This window comes from Micromesistius poutassou, assembly GCF_964030765.1.
Source record: "Micromesistius poutassou genome assembly, chromosome: 18".
In the NCBI taxonomy this organism is placed as follows: Eukaryota; Metazoa; Chordata; class Actinopteri; order Gadiformes; family Gadidae; genus Micromesistius; species Micromesistius poutassou.
In genome coordinates this window covers 1169071-1190239 of record NC_140288.1, presented here as the reverse complement: position 1 = coordinate 1190239, position 21169 = coordinate 1169071, and the positions used below count along the sequence as shown (strand labels likewise).

General features: G+C 50.9%; 1 protein-coding gene and 2 non-coding genes across 3 annotated transcripts; all 3 read left to right on the top strand.

Moving 5' to 3' along the window:
- Positions 1–311: 311 nt before the first annotated feature.
- Positions 312–20774, top strand: LOC311363263 (bromodomain-containing protein 1-like; the record flags this gene model as incomplete). Its single annotated transcript, XM_084483231.1, has 12 exons — positions 312–575; positions 1834–3322; positions 5475–5631; positions 6307–6447; positions 6999–7127; positions 10904–11216; positions 12395–12760; positions 15780–15904; positions 15998–17117; positions 18193–18361; positions 19286–19419; positions 20569–20774. The coding sequence occupies exons 2-12, from the start codon at positions 1851–1853 to the stop codon at positions 20772–20774; spliced, it is 4332 nt and encodes a 1443-aa protein (XP_084339357.1). The 5' UTR covers positions 312–575; positions 1834–1850.
- AC3HAE_033379 (transfer RNA lysine (anticodon CUU)) lies at positions 9049–9121 on the top strand. Its single transcript has one exon. It is a non-coding gene; the product is annotated as a tRNA-Lys (tRNA).
- AC3HAE_033378 (transfer RNA lysine (anticodon CUU)) lies at positions 9777–9849 on the top strand. Its single transcript has one exon. It is a non-coding gene; the product is annotated as a tRNA-Lys (tRNA).
- Positions 20775–21169: the final 395 nt, after the last annotated feature.

Sequence of the window (21169 nt, the reverse complement as noted above, 5' to 3'; positions counted from 1 at the left end):
GGAAAATAAATATATACAAACAATTAATAAGTATAATAATAACATATTGTATAAAATACAATTAAAATGTTAAGTTTGTTATCTAACTAAGTAAACATGAATAAATTCTTAAATAATAATTCATGGCTTTATTTTGTTTGTTCATTTTTCCACGCCCGGACGTGTTCCCGTGCTGCGTCACGACGTCACCACGTCGTGCCGTGCGTGCGTGGTGCGGCGGGCGGACTCGTGCATTGTTGTGTTGGGGGTCGAGCGACGCCAGAGCTCCGCCGCTCATTCAGCTCCTGCACTCCGCGGAGGCACCACGGCGACTCCCCACCACAACAACCCCCGTGAACGAGCCGTTAAACCCCCACCGTCAAATCCCCCTGCTTACACGCACGGATTTGAATGTTTGAATGCGGAACTTTGCGGTCGCACAAGCCGCTCTGGGAGCTTCCGTTTTTCGTTAATCTCCGAAAAGATCGCGGAATCGCCCGTCGGATGAGAACATTGTGTTCGGTTCAGGCCGTACCGCCGTCGCCTTTTGCAGCTACTGTGTTTCCCCCACTAGCATAAGTGCTTACAAATCCGAGGTATGTGTGTTTTTCCTGCTTATTTGCAACACGACACAGGCCCCGATACGCCCGAGACTACGAGACCGTGTACGTTGTCTGCAGTGTTTCGGTGTGTGAATGGCGGAATTTAAAAGAGGGGGTGGTGGTTAGGGGAAAATAAAGAAGAGCCGTTTTTGTTTTGTTTGACGCCATTTGCTCTTGTTAGCAGGGCGCTAGCTTCCCTGGCTAGCTGGCTAATGTTATTGTTAGCATCCAGGCCACTTTGGCACAGTACACTCGCATTAGGATGGTCAACTGCACACCCCTGCACCAAATAGGACATTACTAACTCGGGTCTAACAGCAGAGCCGTGCAGGGCCACCTCCCACTGCATTTAAATGCCTCTGTCAATGATCATTATGATGTCCTGGCTGGCAGGGCTCCTGAACGGCCAGGATGACTAGTATTATCATATTTGTTACTGTACTCTGTTGCACCATCATTAACACGAACAAGCTAGTGGTTTTAGATCCCTGTATGTGGTATGCACTCCACTTTTCATTATTGCCCTGCTGGTTTTTGAATGAAATGTCTCTTGGGTGCAACCATAACATCATGCATAAATCCTATTCTTTCTGGTATCTCCATTCCTCCTCCTCCTGCGATTTAAATGCTGCATTGTATCGTGTCTTAGTGAGAGAGCTGTTCTTGTGTTTCAATGATGTTTCAATGAACTGAAACTTTAAAACAAGATCGATACTCGTTTGTCCCAGATAGGTGCTTACACTATACATGTTAGATGAAGTCTATGTTCATGTAAAACATATTTGTTTTATGTAAATGTAAGTAAGTGTCAGCTTCACACGAAAGTTACCATAATTGTTACCACAGATCTGCCGTGAGCATTTGAACAGTGGCATGTACAAGTAAATGGTTACTCGTTGAATATTAAGGTTTCTGTTAGTCAAACCTCTCTAATTTGAAGGAATCTTTTAGCATTGACAAAAGTTTATGTGTAAACAGTGTATTGTTTTAAAGAACTGATGTAAAATGGGTATGTCTATACAATAGTCTGACATGTCTTCAATAATCTAAACCAAACTCACTCTTGTTGTTGTGAGTTAAGTTTGTCGCAGAACTTCCAGTAACCAGACGATCTTTTAGCATTTACAACATGCAGTTGTTTCACATTTGTGACGTCTCTGTAGAGCTAGCCAGGTGTTCATTCATCCGTCTTGCTCATCCTCTATCACAACAGCTCAGATCTTGACTTGTGATCCACTTTGTGTCTCCATAGCAACACGGATCGCCACCATGAGGAAGAAAGCTCGGTACCACCGGGTCCCCGTACCCCAGCGGCCGCCGTCTCCCATCATGCCCTCGCCCAACAAGCAGATCCTTACCTACGCCCAGGCTCAGCGCATGGTGGAGATGGAGATTGATGGGCGGGTGCACCGCATCAGCATCTACGACAAGATGGGGGTGCTCTCGGACGATGACCCCACGGCCCAGGAGATGCTGGAGTGCACGAGCAACAAGGAGAACGCGGATAAACCCCCGCCTCAGGTCCTGCTGCGCTCGGTTCGTCTCAAGAATAGCCAAGAGAAGAAGAACGCCGCTCTGGGCATCACCGCCACGGCGGCCTCCCACGGGGACAAGGTCGGGAACCACGGCCCCCACAGCGGGCCCTGCCCCAAGAAGCTCCCGGAGCCCAAGTTCCGCACCGTGGAGTACAACCTGCCGGCGGTGCCCCGGCGCCCCGCCGCTTTCTACGCCTTCGAGGAGAAGACGGAGGAGGAGCTGGACGAGGAGACAGAGTACGACATGGACGAGGAGGACTATGCCTGGCTGGACCTGGTCAACGACAAGCGCCGCGGCGAGGGCGCGAGCCGCGTCTCCTACAATGTGTTTGAGTTCCTGGTGGACCGCTTCGAGAAGGAGGCCCACCAGGAGAGCCAGGGCCAGGAGCAGGCGCCCATCGACGAGGACGCCGTCTGCTGCGTGTGCGCCGACGGCGAGTGCCACAACGGCAACGCCATCCTCTTCTGCGACGCCTGCAACCTGGCGGTGCACCAGGAGTGCTACGGCGTGCCCTACATCCCCGAGGGCCAGTGGCTCTGCCGCCACTGCCTGCTGGCGCCCGGCACGCCGGCGGCCTGCGTGCTCTGCCCCAACACCGGCGGCGCCGTCAAGCGCACGGACGACGAGCGCTGGGGCCACGTGGCGTGCGCCCTCTGGGTGCCGGAGGTGGGCTTCTCCAACACCACCTTCATCGAGCCCATCGACGGCGTGCGCCACATCCCGGCGGCGCGCTGGAAGCTGACGTGCCACCTGTGCAAGCGCAAGGGCGCCGGGGCGTGCATCCAGTGCCACCGCGCCAACTGCTACGCCGCCTTCCACGTCAGCTGCGCCCAGAAGGCGGGGCTCTTCATGAAGATGGAGCCGGTGAAGGAGGTGACGGAGAGCGGCGAGCCGGCCTTCTCGGTGAAGAAGGTGGCGTACTGCGGCGCGCACACGCCCAGCGGCGGCGCCCGGAAGCCCCTGACGGTGTACGACGCGGTGACGGCGGCGCCCCGGAACGGACTGTGTAAGAAGGAGGAGCAGGGGACCGCCCGACGGAGCGGGCGGTCGAAAGGGAAGCGGCAGCAGCAGCAGCAGCAGCAGCAGCAGCAGCAGCAGCAGCAGCTGAAGAAGAGCAAGAAGAGCAAAAAGCTGGATGTGAAGGTGGAGGAGGTGGAGGGGGAAGTCGCCACTCCTGCCAAAGCGCCTAGCTTCCCTCTCCAAAGGTGCGTTTTGTGCCTGACTGTTACAGTCAGGTTACTTAATAGCGGTTGAATGATCCGTCCACTTCCAAGGGTTCCGATATGGGCTGTGTTTACATTGCAAAATGGAAACGGGGTGCATGGAGTTAAGGGAGCAGGGATCTGGTGTGTTGAGTCCTAAAGAGTCATCCTTCTTGCCACTATCCGCTTACACCTGGCATTAAAGGGGTGATATTATGGCACCAGGTGTGAGTCTGATTAGCCATGACAAGCCGTCTAAATATCTGCCCTTTTTATGTGTTGCTGTGGCATCAAAAGTGGGCGTGTCATCCTAGATGTATGCTGGATAGATAAGCAAAATTTGCTGCAGTCCACCGGGTAGGCTGGTAGACTGTTCCATCCAGCGTACATCTGGATGGACACTCCCACTTGTCCCAACATTCCTCTCCAAAGGTGTGTTTTGTTCCCTACTGTTCCACGGGTGTCTGACGGGTTTCACTTTTTCTTTTTACACACTGACTAACCTTGAGCAACACGTACAAACTGTACGTGGCAAGAAGTCACTCATACCAATTCTAACTTGTTTTTCCACTCGGGGAAAAAATACAAAAAAAGGAAACCTTTTCAGTGGAGCTTATTCTCAGTGAAAAGAAGAAGCACTTCTGAAAAGGGTAACCTTGACACTTTTGTTCAATGCAAACCATCGACCGTGACCAATCTGCTGTGGTTCTGTATACATACATACCAGCATTCACTCGATATTCCAAGTTATTTGTATTTGAAGAAGGTTGGGTGTAACTAGGTAGTAAACATGGACAGGCTTTGTAGATATTTCTCTGAATGTTAATATAGCCCCTTTTGAACAGCAAGGAAATCATCGTTTGCATATTCACATCGGTTCAGTGGCGGTTCAGTTGCCAATCACCAGTTATGAAGCGGTCAGTGCCTTGCCCGTGAGTACATTGACAGGCCAAATTGCCACTGGTGGACTAGTTGCAGGAATCTGACGGCAGCATTGAGTCTTTGACCGGGATGACAGTTTAACTCACAGCCACACAGGATATTAGCGTGGTTGGCAAGCATTACAGGTGTCACCTATCTAACATGAAAACCAGACATAATAAGACGTGTATCAAATGACCTGTTATTTCAGAGATATTGAGATTAAATAACTAAAAGCTTCCTGTGGGTTCACTTATTATCAGTTGAATGAGTCCTCTTCCAAGGGTTCAGATTTGGACTGTGTTTACAGTGCAACATGTAAAACAGGGTATAGGGGATATGTACCCAGTCCTAAAGGGTCATCCTCGAGGATTATATCTTGCCAGTATCCATCACACTGTGAGACCCAGCTTACATCTGGCATCAAAGGGGTGATGTTATGCCACCAGGTGTGAGTGTGATTGGCCATTACGAGGCGTTTGAAAATTGGCCGTTTCCTGTGTTTTAGTGACATCTCAAGTGGGCGTGTCCATCTAGCTGTATGATGGATAGACCAGCGACATTTGCTGCTGTCCACTGGATAGGCTGGTCGACTGATCCATCCAACATACATCTAGGTAGACACGCCCACTTGTGATGTCACTAAAACACAGAAAAAGGCAGATTTTTTTCATACAGCTTTGAATGTGCACTCACATTCACTGGGTACCACATGGTGCCGCGTAGAGGATGGGGGTAAATGCAGCCGACTCCCCGATACACACGTATGAGGGGCGGGAGATGGAGGACTCCACGAGCCAGTCCCCTTAATTATGGTGCATCAGAATACATTGTCCTTTAATCATCCATACGTACTCCTGTGCTGGGACCGGACCAAAATCACAACGAGCTACAACTTTATTCATAAGGTAGACTACTGGGGGGCATTTCAAACATCCAAAACTGAATTGAAAGTATAACGCGGATGTGGTTTTGTTCCCAAGTTATCCACAGTGGCGTCAGAATGTGCCTCTATATACAGCGTGACGTGTTCATACGTTTCAAAAGGCGAATCACCTGCTACTACTTCATCACCAGGAACAATCAATTAGCAATTTAGCGAGGGCAATGTTATTCCCCTTTTTAAATCATCGAACATCTGTAAACCCAACATGCATCAGCAGTACAACTGTGTGACAACTGGAGTGTACTCACAATGTGTGTTCACCCCCCCCCCTCTCTGACCCCCCCCCAGGTTACAGAGCATCCTGAACCAGGTGTCCATCCAGAAGAAGAGGGCGTTTGTGCAGCTGGTGCTGAACTACTGGACCCTCAAGAGGCAGGCGAGGAACGGGCTGCCCCTCATCCGCCGGCTGAAGACCGGCACTCAGTCCCCGAAGACGGTTCAGCAGGTACCTCTCGCCGCCAGTTTGGGACGCCCTATAGTCGCGGTTCAACCCAAGGCTCTGCTGAAGATGCTACTCTTTATCTGCTAGATTCTATTTTTTCCACTGTGTCGTGATGCCTTGCCTACGTTTACCGTTACGGGACTCGTAAAGTATCTGTGTGTGCGGTTCTGTTGTGGGTTGTTCAAGGTCAACAGAGGCTGTGGGACATTTCATGAGTAGACTTAAGAGTCTTCAATTAGACGCCTGGCCCCTTAGTTTCCTGACGGTATGATGGTATGTTCAAGGTCACCTGAGATAGTGGGATTTTTCGCAACCTGTTGTTGTATTCAGGATTGCCATAAATCTTTAAGTTACCATTGTGTGTCGTGTTCACTTCAGGTTAATCAGAAGTGGTTGGGGAGTTCCGTTACATTGTGTGGTCTTCATGGTCACTAAATACAGTGGGAGGCTCTAACGGGGATGTGTTCAAGGTCGACAGAAACCGTGGGCGGTTTCAACACTGCGTCGTGTTCACGGTGACTAAAGTCGGCGGGAGACACTAACTAACGGGGATGTGCTCCAAGGTCGGCAGAAACCGTGGGAGGTTTCGTGACGTGGGAGGTTTCATTGTGTTGTTGTGTTCAGGGTCACTGTAAACAAGGACGTCTCATGACGGTGGTGGTGTCCGTTCACACTCAGGGCCACCAGAAGCAGTGTGAGGAGGAGAGCCGGGCGCTCAAGGAGCAGTTGAAGGAGTGGCACCGCCTGCGCCACGACCTGGAGCGAGCCAGGCTGCTGCTGGAGCTCATCCGCAAGCGGGAGAAGCTGAAGAGGGAGGAGGTAGGAGGCCATGGAATACCGAATGCGAATGGGAGCGCAGACCTAGGGACCCACGGCATAGCTATGGCGGCTATCTGACACACACACACACACACACACACTGTGTGTCTCAGTTTGTGTGTGTTAATGGAAGTGTTTGTTTGTGTGCATGAGTGAGGGAATCAATGTGTGTGCGTGTGAGAGTGAATTTGTGTGTGTGTGTGCCTGTGTGAATGTCTGCGCGTGTGCGAATGGGTGTGTGCCTGAGTGAACGATTGCGCGTGTGAGTGAATGGATGTGGGAGGTGAGTGAATGCGTGTGTGTGTGTGCCAGAGTGAACGACTGGGCACGTGAGGGAATGGGTGTGGGAGGTGAGTGAATATGAACCAGTGCGGGTATGTAAATGAGTGTGAGGGGAATGTGTGTGCCTGAGTGAATGACTGCACGTGTGAGTGAGTGAATGGGTGTGGGTGAGTGAATGAGATGCCTGATGAATCAAAGTCCTTCCGGGGGGGTCTGATGTCGCTCAGAGTACGACTGGGACTCCCTGACCGCCCGTGTCCTCCCGTCAGATGAAGCTGCAGCAGACCCTGCTGGAGATGCAGCTGACGCCCTTCAGCCTTCTGCTCAGGGCCCTGCTGGAGCAGCTGCAGGAGAAGGACCAGGCCCGGGTGTTCGCCCAGCCCGTGGACGTCAGCGAGGTGAGACCACACACTAGGCTACACAACGCTGCTACACAACGCTGCTACACAACGCTGCTACACAACGCTGCTACACACTAGAGTTGTTCCGATACGAATAGCAGTGTTCATAGTGGAAAGTTCCTCCAATGCTGCCTAAAATGGAGCATCGGAGGCATCGGCGAGTTCACAAGTCTATGCGCCGATTCCGATTCCGTCACCTGGCTAGCTCCTTTACTGCACAGGCTGAGAACATCACAAACACGTGCTGTTAGTGGCTACAATGCTAGATGCTGTATCGGTATATACTCGGTATCGGCTGATACTCATAAGTTCAGGAATGGGTATCGGGAAGGAAAAAAATGGTATGGGCTCTCTACTACACACTGCCCTACACCCCTTCACCTGACACGGATATGGGGAGGGGTGAGGGTGTCCGGTGACTCACAGACAAAAGGTTGTGGGTACACACCCTATTGGCCCCGGACTAGGTGTAGGCGTCCCAGACCCCTAACGGCCTCTTCGTGACATCCAGAACAATAGTGACTGTCAGTCACCCGCTCTGACTCCTCTGGCTGTTCCCTCCAGTGGTTTTAATTTTATTTATAGAATTTAGCAAAGTAGTCCTGCAGCACTTAGTAGTAGCAGCTCTTATCCAGTTCATATCGCATGCTTGTATGTCAGGTGTCATATACACACCTACATTAGTTAGTGATATTTTGTTGAGGCGACAGAAATGCGTTACGGAAAGAGGTGGCTCTGAACACCACAGAGTTTAGTTTGGACGCGTTATGAGTGGATCCGCACCGTTTTCTGAGTCTGTCATTTCGAACACGATCTTGGAGCAAAGGAAACATCCCTTTAACAAAGGAGAAGGAATCAGTGGGAATCATACGGTTCATTGGAATGAACGAGGCAAAAACACTCTCACTAGCTTCAAGGAGATGCAACAGTAAACACCACAGACTGTATGGAAAAAAAAAACACACCCAACACAGAGTTTACCCAACATGTAATCAAAGGTAACAGTGTCGCCTGTTGTATGCTCAGCCTGATCCAAAAGAACGACTACATTGTCCTCTGCCTCTAGTTGAAAGCAGCGTAACCATATGTACGTGTGGTGACTAAGCTTTGGATAACAAATGGGTCGGAGCGCCCCATTCTCCGTATTGTATTGCATGTGTGTTTTATAGAATAAGTGGCTGAACTGATTTGACTGTGTGTGGATTGTTTATGATATTGTGATCTCCAACATACAAGCCTACATGGGGATGCAAGATATTTATACATACATACATATGTACAACCGCACTGCGCATACAGCTATCGCTGTAAAGGCTGAAGGTCCGATTCCGATGTTTGAGGGATTACGTCAGATGCCGATTCCGATGTTTGAGGGATTACGCCAGCAGTCGATTCCGACGTTTGGGGGATTACAGTCAGCAGCCGATGCCTCTGATGGAGCTGACTTTTCCTTTCGGATGTTCAAACTTGGAGAGAAGTGTGTTTAAGTCACCCTTTGCAACTATTGTCATCTGCCGATGGCAGTCAATAGTGGGGATATCGGCCGATACCGATAAATCGGTGCATCCCTTGTTGCCATGTTATAATAGTCACATTAATGGGAATGTTAGGGTAATTGGCTTGTCGGGATACTTGCTAGTTCAGTGCTGCTGGCTGGCTTGCTATTGGCTGATTTGCTGTTGGTTAGCTGCGAGTGTAGGCTAGCTAGGCATTGCCCAAGTGTCGGCTAGCTAGGCTAGCTCAGTGTTGGCTGGCCCAGTGCGGGCTACCTCATTGTTTGCTTTGTGCCTGCTAGCTGCCGGGCTAACTTGGCGCTGACAGTCATTTGAAACGTGAGCACTTCCTGTTATGCATCATGTCAGCCGCCGAAGGGCCATGTGGCTTCCCATTAAAGCGTGGGTGTGTTGGGTGACACACAGCCCGGCTAGCTCAGTCGGTAGAGCATGAGACTCTTAATCTCAGGGTCGTGGGTTCGAGCCCCACGTTGGGCGCTGACCTTTTTTTGGTTCCAATCCGTGTTAAAATGTTAAACGGCCTTATTGAACCATGGATCATAGCAGTAAAGGCCCCGTTTAGTTCACACCGGTTTTAAGATCAACGTCAGGTCAGCTTGATGGAATTATGGATTTTTTAGAACTGCTGTGTATTTCGATTTTAATACTCAATGATAAACGTGTGCCTCCTATATCCTATCCTAAAAATAGCACTGAGCATTGTTTAGTGTCCTTATCCTAGCTGTCTTTGTTGTATACAGGAAATGGGTAAACCTAGAGATTGTTAGTGCTACCGAGAGACGCTTTGGATAAAATCTAAAATCTGCTAAATGCCCTAAATGTAAATGTTTACAATGTTGTATATGCACAGTTGATTGTGTCTTGACTGTTGCTCCATGTTCTTGAACCCAGGGTCATATCATCTTTAACTACCCCCCATTCTATACGTTAAGAAGAGATCACTACGATGATGCATACCCAACGCAGTGGATCAAATATGATCGGCATGCTCTGACTTGATGTAACGTGACACTCCGACCGTCCCGCCGTACAGTGCTGTGAAACTCGAGCTTCCTGGTATGTTGGTGTGAACCCCCCCCAGGGGCCATGCGGCTGGCCGTAAGAATGTGGGCGTGTCTGCGAAGGTGACACAGCCCGGCTAGCTCAGTCGGTAGAGCATGAGACTCTTAATCTCAGGGTCGTGGGTTCGAGCCCCACGTTGGGCGTTGGTCTTTTCCATTCTGACAGTTGTCACGAGACACATGGCTGACCCCTGGAGCGCAGAGACACCTGGAAGAGGAGGAGGGAGACAGGCTTATGAATCGGGAACGCTTTTAGAAACTGATGACGAAGTTGCCAACAACTCTTTTATATATATATATATCTTTGTAAAAATATGTTATACATTTTATTCAGCCTTGATTTAAAACTAGGGCTGGTGGTTTTGAGTTAGCCAGCCTTTGAAATCATCCAACTGAATAATTCCGACCCCTCTCTTCAGGGCCTCAGTCCAAAGTCCAACTTGACGAGCGCGCTAGCTTTGCAACATGTTTGCCTAGCCTTGTGGAAAGCTCAAGTCACGCGCAGTGAGTTCAGGGCCGAGCGTGTGTAGCTAGCTGGGTAGAGGGTTAGGGTTAGGTAGGTAGGTCAGGTAGGGCTTCCAATCATTTCAGTCGGGCGGAAAGCAATGATTGGACGGGCTTATTACAGGCCTGCATCAGCCACAGGTAATGAAGAATTATTTTTTTTTGTCCGAGAATATGATTTATTGTTTGCGACTGGGGTGTAAAGAGAATTCCCACAAATAGGACATTCTCGTTCCTTCTCTCCCTCCTCGCCTCACACACCTTTTTGCTTGGTCGGCAAGCACAAAGGCATGCTACCGCAAACCCCCCTCCTTTCGCTCTCTCTCTCCCCATGAGAAGGATAAAAGCCATGTAGTCATTTAACACAGAGATAACTCTGGTCGTATAGACGCCGAAATGCTTTGTAACCGGACCTTTCAAAAAACAAATTTGATAGGGTACATTATTTTTGCTAGTGCACATATCCTGCAACACTTTTTTACTTTAACCTTACTTAATGAAGGTGCTTTCTTGGTCAATATTCAGGAAGCATTTTCAACTGGTAACTTCTTCTTGGTTCTAATGTTTATTTAATTTTTATTAGTGTTTATGAAGGCGATCAATGTCAAAATCTGCCTTGAAAAACAGATATCGGTCGACCCCAATCTCAGAGTCTCTAATCCCCCCCCCCTCTCGCCCCCTGTCTCTGCCCCAGGTCCCGGACTACCTGGACCACATCAAGCACCCCATGGACTTCTCCACCATGGGCCGGCGCGTGGAGTCCCAGGCGTACGTCGGCCTGGACCACTTCCAGGCCGACTTCGACCTCATGGTGGCCAACTGCCTGCAGTACAACCCCCGGGACTCGTACTTCCACCGCGCCGCCGTGCGCATGCGCGACCAGGGCGGCGTGCTGATCCGGAGGGCCCGGCGCGACGCCGAACGCATCGGCTTCGACGCCCGTGGCGGGGTCCACCTGCCCGAGGCGCCCAAGCTGGAGCCCGCGCCGCCCTTCTCCTGGGACGAGGGTAAAGGCCCCCGGTCCCGCTCGAGATTAGAGAGTCCCGTTCCCGGGTTTTGTAGCCAGACACCAATTCAAGTCAATTGTATTTTATTTGTATAGCCCGTAATCACAGGTACAGTCTCAAAGGGCTTAACAGGCCTTATATCTATGACACCCCCCCCCCCTGACCCCAGCCCCCCAGAGGGCAAGAAAAAACTCACCTTAATTAGCGAGGAAGAAATCTTGTGCGGGATCCCTCCTTCCAGGGATGATCAGGAGTGCCATGGGTGCCATAATTGGCATACATACGTACATACAGGCAAAACATTTTAAATTGGTCATGGGGTGCAGGCCGGTTAACCATAAGGAGATTCCAGGCATTCGGTTGTAGTCACTGCGATATGCCAGGCATCCAGTCGCAGTCCAGTCACTGCAACACGCTAAAACAGACAGAACAATGAATTAGAAGGGGATAGTGCACTCGTGAAATGAATGCACTACTGCTAATTGACTACAGCGGATCAGCATAAGCGCAGAGATGCAGCGGATGAGAGTAGATGAGTATAGAGTCGTTAAAGTCTGTAAAACAGGTTTTTTTTTTTAACGGGAGTACTTTGATTGACCGGGTCTGGGATCCTTCCGCAATTGAGAAGAAAGGAACGGCGCTAGACTCCATCGATTTCCTACACTTTGAAACTGTATTCATAAAGTACCTTCCATGCGTGCTTTACAATCAGATATTATATAATGCATAAGATACATTATGGTGATTTAACTCAAAACATTAACAGAAAAAACGAGACAGGTGAACTGCCTAGACAAGATGTTCCCAAACGCAGCTCCACCCCCCCCCCATGAAGATTCAAGATTCAATACATTTATTGCCATGTCAACAAGTTGATAGGAATTTGTCTTGGTACAACTCTCAGACAGCCAAACATGAAGGACAGACATCATAAGTTCAGAACAGACAATAAACAATCCCAGCAGACAGTAGTACTGCAGACCATACCCGACAGACAGTAAAACAGTAGACAGAGAAAGTGCGCAGTGCATGCAGTTGTTAAAGTGCTGTTAACATATCTTTAGTGCAAGTTCAGATTTCTGATAGCCAGAGGGTAGGTGAACGCAGAAGAGCAGTGTTTAGGAACTCCATGTTCAGGCAGATGTTGACCTTTGACCTCTCTTTGACCCCCCCCTTAGTGGACCGCCTCCTGGTGCCGGCCAACCGGGCCCGCCTGTCCCCCGAGCTGCAGCTGCAGCAGCTGCTGGAGAAGCTGGACCTCACCTGCTCCATGAAGTCCAGCCCGTCGCGCAGCAAGCGACTCAAGCTGCTGAAGAAGACCATCAACGACGTGCGCAGCGAGGCCAGCCTGCAGCGAGGGCTGCTCCCCGACCACCACCACCACAACCATCACAACCACCACCACCACCACGCCCCCTCGTCGTCGTCCTCCGCTCCGTCCTCCTCGTCGTCGACCTCCTTGTCGTTGACGTCGCCTCACCCGGAGGCGGGCAAGACGCACCTGAGGGGCGCTCAGACCAACGGACACTGTCTCCATGACGACGGTACGTGCCGACGTGTGTTCTCTACCATGAAAGTGGTAAAAAGCGCCGTACTTTACCTTTTTTTTCGGGCGATCACTGTAGCGCCTCTTTGGTCCCGGTCTTGAGAAACTTTTGAGCAGTGAATCTTGACCCCTGTGCCTTTTGACTGCACCAACGTTTTTATTTACATATAAAAACCCAGGATCCTGAGATCATGTTTTTCTTGTTTCTCACAAAATTCAAAATGGTTGAAAATCTATCCAGACTGAAGTTATAGGTTTTTGAGGCGTGTTCGTTCATCATGAGGAGACACAAGGGGGGAAAGGGGTTAGGGTTCCACAACTGTAGCTCAAAGGGCTAAGGAGATATGCGTGTGCAAAGTTCACATTTTCAGACCACTGCAATAGTTAATTACTGGGCCATTTTCAGTCAGCCTGTCCCATGGTGTAAAGTTCCATAAATTGGGACGGGACAGTTATGGCTGGCTAGAGGTGTCTGGGGGAAAAAATAAAAGTAATATTTACAATAGGGTGCCTCGCAAATTAGTGTGTGGCCCTCTTAATACTACCACCACAACAACAACAACAGCGAAACACTGCGGTAGTTCAGACTACATCACTGTGCATCAGTGCAACTACTGTGCCGTAAGGAGATTCCATTATTTACTACTTAAGATAGAAATGGCAGTAGGGACAAAAGGAGGAATGTGTAGAGTTAGTTCCTCCTCGCAGGTGCCTTCAAATGACGACCTGAGGGTAGTAGCTCACACTCATGAGGGAAGACCCTGACAGTTCAGTTAAGACCGTTCAGAATGCTGGTAGCTTTTATGAAAACCTGCTTATCTTAAAGTTCCTTAAGCTGGGCCGGACTTCCACCACATACTTGCCTTGCCAGCTTACACAGCCTGTCAAGTCTGTTCTTGTTGGTCAGAGACGTGTTGCCAAACCACGCCCTTGTTTTGAAAAGTTCAAACTGATTAAAGGGATCTTGTTTCAGCGTAGACGTTCACACTGGAAACGTTGTGAGATGGGTCATTTTGACCTCTCAACCAAGTTTCAGCTTCAACCTTTTACGACTTTCCTAAATATGTGTTGTTTACACGCACATGTTCACACATGGTCACACAATGTTCTTAAAGTTCTGACGTTTTTGAGACTTTAGTTCAGCAGTAATTCATGTGTTCGGGTCCCAACCCAGCCCTTGGTTATCTTGGTCAACGTACACCTGGTGGTATTAAAGTAGGGAATGATTTCTTTCTGGTGGATTTGGCCCAGTTGCCTACGCTCATCATTGGCTACTGTTCAGTGTACTGTACTGAGTAGGGTCCATTCTCTTTAGTTTATTTTGCCTTTGCCTGCTTAATTGTGCGTGTTGCATTTCCAGGCTTCATCGATGGGTAACAGAGTTGTCGAAAATGCTTCGAAATAGATTCAAAACATGCCAAAACCAAAAAGCGTTCTTAAAACACACGGGTTGACAAAAACAAATGGGCTGGTCATCAGGTAATGTGTCCGCCAATCTGTCATCCAGATTAGTGCGCAGGTTTTTCTTCGATTGCTGCATGACAGTGCTATTGCTGCGGTGCATTTTCATTGAAACTGCACAATTTACAAACAACCTTTTTGTTGGTTTAATTCCAATGGGGGAAAAACCGAATCAGAACTCGACTGAGTCGTGTTTCAAAAAGCCCTACCATCGGCACCAACCGTACAACAATGCTGTAATCTGAAGCACGGCTCCAAACCGTGGCAATAATTGCAGCGCCATCCATTGCGACCCGTGACATTAAACACAAGACAAGACCCCAGATCCTATCTCCGGACGTGGGTCGTCCTGTCTGCGGGCAGCGCTGGCTGGCCTGGCGCTCGCCTGGCTTCATCTGGTCTGCAACCTGCTTTATTGAAGCTCTGCCGTCACCCAGCAACAGTCACCACCCTGGATGAGATTAATAAGATGAGTCATCCAGCTTTCTCGTTTCTGCGGGTTTGAATACCGTTCATCATTCAGTTTTTAGGATTGTACATTTCCCTCTGAAAACCTTAATTCTTTGCGTTGTTTTTGTATTCTTTATTTTTTAAATTATTTTTCCATTATATAGAAATTATTTTCCTTTTCATTTCTTAATCGGTTCATTCATTAAAACAAATGTTTAAATAATTATTTAATCAAACGCCACAATGAGCTTGCGTGGGTGACGTGTCCGTGGCTTTCAGTTTGGTAAACGACCAATTTGCTTACTAAAACATGTCTGGTTGAGATGTTGAAATCAGCAGCAGAAAAGACCCGGAAACACTATTTTTTTTTTTTTTTTTTTCTGTTCAAACTCCAGTAGTCACATGGTGCCGGCAGACCCCGGCTCCATGCCGGAGCTCAGTCCACATTCAGCCTGCCGGCTAGCAGAGTCACATGACGGGGTGTGTTCTCTCCGTGTGGTCATGTGACGGACGTCAAATTAGGAACAAGCTGACTTCTGTCCTCTCTCAGCCTCCTCCATAGTACTTCCATTATACCCCGTAGATAAGAGGCAGACGTGCCTTGGCCAAAGACATTTGTACTAATGAAAAACTTTCTATGAATAAAAAAATGATCTGCTGCTTTTTTTACTGGCAAGGTTAGACTCAACATGATCGGACATGACGATCTGATATCACGTGATGCTTGAGTGAGAATCATCATGGAGGTCCACCTTGTCGTGTTGGGAACTGAGCCCCCACACCCCTCTTTCACACTTAGATTATTGTATTTTTGTTTACGTCATTGCGCTGAAAAATAGAACATGGCATTGTGTAGCATCTTATCCTAGATATCTTTTGTTGCACACAAGGAATGGGTTAACCTAACAACTGCTTGGCACTTGGTTCTATGAACATCCTCACTGCACACACAGATATGTTGTTGTTTCTCTTTCTTCTGACAAATGTACTTCTTGCTGCTAAATCCCCTACATGTAAATATAAGTGAATGATTCCTACTTTAAAAGTGAAAGTAGCTGTTGATGTTCTGGGTCTGGTTCTGAACGGCTTCCTCCTTCTGTCTCCAGGGGACAAGTCTCTCCCCCCCAAGCTGGAGCCTCTGGACTCCAGCCCCCCCCCGGTCCACACGGACGGAGACCCCGGGCCCCCCACCCTCAGATCCATCCACGACGGACCCCACCTCCACCACAAGGCCAACCACCTCCACAACCTCCACCACCACCACCACCACCACCACCACCGCAAGGACCCCCCCAAACTGAACCCCAACAAGAACCCCCCCAAGCTCAAACACAAGGGCGCCCACAGCCTCCACGCCGAGGACGCGCCCAGCCTTAAACACAGCCCCCCCGGTGACCCCAGTCACGAGGAGCCCCCCAGCCTCAAACACAACGCCAACCACCTCCACCTCCCCCCCGGCCTTAAGCTCACCGCGCCCCGCGACCTCCACCACGAGGACCCCCCCGGCCTCAAACACAGTTCCAACCACCTCCACCACGAGGACCCCCCAACCCTCAAACACAAGGCCAACCACCTCCACCACGAGGACCCCCCCAGCCTCAAACACAAGGCCAACCACCTCCACCAGGTGGACCCCCACAACCTCAGACACAAGGCCAACCACCTGCACCAGGTGGAACCCCACAACCTCAGACACAAGGCCAACCACCTCCACCACGAGGACCCCCCCAGCCTCAAACACAACGCCAACCACCTCTGCTCTGAGGACGCCCCCGGCCTCAAACACAACGCCAACCACCTCCGTCACGAGGACGCCCCCGGCCTCAAACACAACGCCAACCACCTCCGCCACAAGGCCCTCCCCCACGGGGACCGGCCGCCCCACCTCGACGGCGAGCCCCCCCGTAACCCCGACGACCGGGCGCCCGACAGCAAGCGGGGAAAGCTCGACGCCGCGGCGCCCCCCCACCACCTCCTCAACGGCCACGCGCGGCCCTCGCCCGGCGCCCAGAATGCCCTGCTGGAGGGCGAGGTCAGCGTGGTGGCGACGTCCACGCTGGCGGAGCCCGTGGGCGCGGTGGGCCGTCGCACCGCCATCCTCTTCAGGAAGTCCAAGAGGGGCGTGGCGGCGGCGGTGGTGGGCGTGGCGAGGGGAGGGGGAGGAGGAGGGGGAGGAGCCGACGACGGGAAGGAGGCGGGGCCGGGCGGGTTGGCGGTGCAGGGGGCGGGTCTGATGCAGCGGACGGTAGAGGAGGAGGAGGAGGTGGAAGGGGAGGAGCTAGGGTCCAAGTCCTTCCTGTCCGTGGTGATCCCGCGGCTGGAGAACCTCCTGCAGGGGAGGAAGAGGAGGAGGAGGAGGAGCGTCGACGGGCGGGGGAGCGAGGAAGACTCGGCGGCGGCGGCGGAGGGAGAGGGGGCGTCACCGGTCAAACGGCTGGACACAGGTTAGAGGCAGACCGCCGTGAGACTGTTTGATGTGTTCTTCATTACAGAGATGGCCCTGGATACACAACACCCTGATGGGTGGTTTGATCTGTTCTTACTGGGACGTAATATTACTATGTCCACTGGGACATTGATATTACTATGTTCACTGGGACATTGATATTACTATGTCCACTGGGACATTGATATCAAGATGTTAACTGGGACATTGATATTACTATGTTCACTGGGACATTGATATTACTATGTTCACTGGGACATTGATATTACTATGTCCACTGGGACATTGATAGCACTATGTCCACTGGGACATTGATAGCACTATGTCCACTGGGACATTGATAGCACTATGTCCACTGGGACATTGATATTACTATGTTCACTGGGACATTGATATTACTATGTTCACTGGGACATTGATATTACTATGTTCACTGGGACATTGATATTACTATGTTCACTGGGACATTGATATTAAGATGTTCACTGGGACATTGATATCAAGATGTTCACTGGGACATTGATATTACTATGTTCACTGGGACATTGATATTACTATGTTCACTGGGACATTGATATTACTATGTTCACTGGGACATTGATATTACTATGTTCACTGGGACATTGATATTACTATGTCCACTGGGACATTGATATTACTATGTTCACTGGGACATTGATATCACTATGTTCACTGGGACATTGATATTACTATGTTCACTGGGACATTGATATCAAGATGTTCACTGGGACATTGATATTACTATGTTCACTGGGACATTGATATCAAGATGTTCACTGGGACATTGATATTACTATGTTCACTGGGACATTGATATCAAGATGTTCACTGGGACATTGATATCACTATGTTCACTGGGACATTGATATTACTATGTTCACTGGGACATTGATATTACTATGTTCACTGGGACATTGATATCAAGATGTTCACTGGGACATTGATATTACTATGTCCACTGGGACATTGATATTACTATGTTCACTGGGACATTGATATGTGAATGCTGTTGCCGTGGTATTCACTCGGGGGGGTGTTTTATCGCGTGGGTGTTTCTCCTCCAGGTCTGTCGAACGGTTTCCTGGAGGAGGAGGTGGAGGAGCAGGAGGAGCGGGAGGAGGTGCAGAAGGAGCTGGGGACCACCAGGACTCTGGAACCACGGAGACGCTGGGCGTCAGAGTCGTCCATCTCCTCCAGCAGCAGTCTGTCTGCCTGCACCAGGTACATGTCTGTCTGTCTGTCTGCCTGCACCAGGTACATGTCTGTCTGTCTGTCTGTCTGTCTGCACCAGGTACATGTCTGTCTGCCTGCCTGCACCAGGTACATGTCTGTCTGTCTGTCTGCACCAGGTACATGTCTGTCTGTCTGCACCAGGTACATGTCTGTCTGTCTGTCTGCACCAGGTACATGTCTGTCTGTCTGTCTGTCTGTCTGCACCAGGTACATGTCTGTCTGTCTGTCTGCCTGTACCAGGTACATGTCTGTCTGTCTGCACCAGGTACATGTCTGTCTGTCTGCCTGCACCAGGTACATGTCTGTCTGCCTGCACCAGGTACATGTCTGTCTGCCTGCACCAGGTACATGTCTGTCTGTCTGTCTGTCTGCACCAGGTACATGTCTGTCTGTCTGCCTGCACCAGGTACATGTCTGTCTGCCTGCACCAGGTACATGTCTGTCTGCCTGCACCAGGTACATGTCTGTCTGTCTGTCTGTCTGTCTGCACCAGGTACATGTCTGTCTGTCTGCCTGCACCAGGTACATGTCTGTCTGTCTGTCTGTCTGCACCAGGTACATGTCTGTCTGTCTGCACCAGGTTTGTGTGTCTCTGTTGGCCGTCTTGCACCAGACACCTGTCTGCCTGTCTGTCGGCCTGCACTAGGTGTCTGTCTGTCTGTCCTCCTACACGTCTGTCTGTCTGTCTCAGGGGCTTTCTGTCTGTCCATCTCTCTTGTCTGTCTGTCTTCACTAGGTCTGTTAGTGTGTTTCTATTTCTCTCCGCTGGTGCAACACCGCCACCCTGTGGACACTGGGTCACGTTGCTCTCAGAGAACGACCCCCTGGCGTCACACATGATGAGATAATGAAGGGACAAGGGTATGAAGTGTAACCTGTCCCCCCCCCCCCCCCCCCCCCCCCACTCTGCAGCAGCACCCTGACCCTCCCCCAGTGTGGGAAGGGCAAGCCGGCGCTGGTGCGTCGCAACACGCTGGACGACAAGAGTCAGATGATGGCCTGCATCGAGACGGGGAACTACGCCCGGGCGGCCCGCATCGCCGCAGGTAGGGCGGCGCCCGCAACCCAAGTCCTGACACACACACTCGCTCGCTCGCTCACTCACTCACTCACTCACTCACACTCCGGCCTCAGACTGACCCACACACACACACACACACACACACACACACACACACACACACACACACACTAGGGGCGTAACAAAAACCGATTTGAATCGGAAAAAACGATTTTGATTTAAAATATGCAAATCTTCTGAATCGAACTGAATCGAATCGTTCCATTTAAAAAATGTATCGTTCCTGAATCGTATCGTACCCCATGTATCGAGATACCACGCATCGAATCGTCTTTTATTGGAGAGATGCACACCCCTAACACACACACACACACACACACACACACACACACACACACACACACACACACACACACACACACACACACACACACACACACCTCTCCAGCCTCGGTCAAACCCACAAACACACGCCACGCCACGCCTCAGACACACACACACACACATCACTCCTCCTCCTCCTCCTCCTCCTCCTCCTCCTCCTCCTCCTCCTCCTCCTCCTCCTCCTCCTCCTCCTCCTCCTCCTCCTCCTCCTCCTCCTCCGCAGCAGCATGCGTGCTGGGGTCTGTTGGGACCCAGGGCTGGTGCCTCCCTCTGTGGGAGCCTGTGTCGTGTTTCTGAGTCGCTTGGCAGAACTGTGCAGCCGTTATAGGGACTGCACTTTATACCTATGCGCTTCTCTAACCCGTGGCCATTGAAAGCGCTTTACAGTATCGCCTAACATTCACCCATTCACGCACACATTCACGCACCACGACGGCGGAGTCAGCCACGCAGGGCGACGGCCGGGAGCAGTCAGGGTGAGGGCGTTGTCTTGTCCAGGGACACCTCGACACTCTAGGAGGAGCCGGGGATCGAACTAGCAACCCTCGGGCGACCAGCCAACCCGCTCTATCTCCTGAGCCACATGTAGCCCGGGCTGCACTTACCCCCCACCAACCCCCAACCCCCAACACCCCCCCCCCCCCCCACCTGCAGCCTGCCCGCCCCAGGGCTCCGAGTCTGCCGCGTGTGTGCCTGTGTGTGTGCGCGTGGCCGTCCTAACAGGTGTGTCTGTCTGTCTGTCTGTGTGTGTGTGTGTGTGTGTGTGTGTGTCTGTGTGTCTGTCCTCCAGAGGTGGGGAACAGCAGTATCTGGATGCCCGCCAGCGCGGCCACGGTAGCACTGGAGCCCCTGAAGCTAGTGTGGGCCAAGTGTAGCGGGTACCCCTCCTACCCCGCCCTGGTGAGTCCTCCCCCCCCCCCCCCCCGACCCTCCTCTGGGGCTGCAACGCTCACTACCGGCCTCGTCGCACCAGTGTCTCTACGGCACCAGACTTAAGCCGTTTCTCAGTACCAAGTACGCGGACTGCGTACTCGCGGACTTGGAAGTCCGGACTTTCAAGTACAGACTTCCGAGAATGCGAGTACGCACTCTGCAATTGGAACAGCAGCGGACTCGATGATGCATCCTGGGATATTTAACGGTCCCAAGTCCACACGAGTCACACCTCCGATGCGTCCTCGGTAGAACGGCCTCATCGAGAACGCATCGAGAACACACACGGGTTTTAGGACAGTACTCGCGTACTTGGAATTGGAACAGTACTCGGGCTACCACTGATGACGTTTACCGAGAACGCAAGTACACGAGTACACACGAGAATGCAAATTGAGAAACGGCTTTAGTCTCTTGCTTAGTGTCCGAGCAGCCCAAACAAATGTAAGTATTCATTG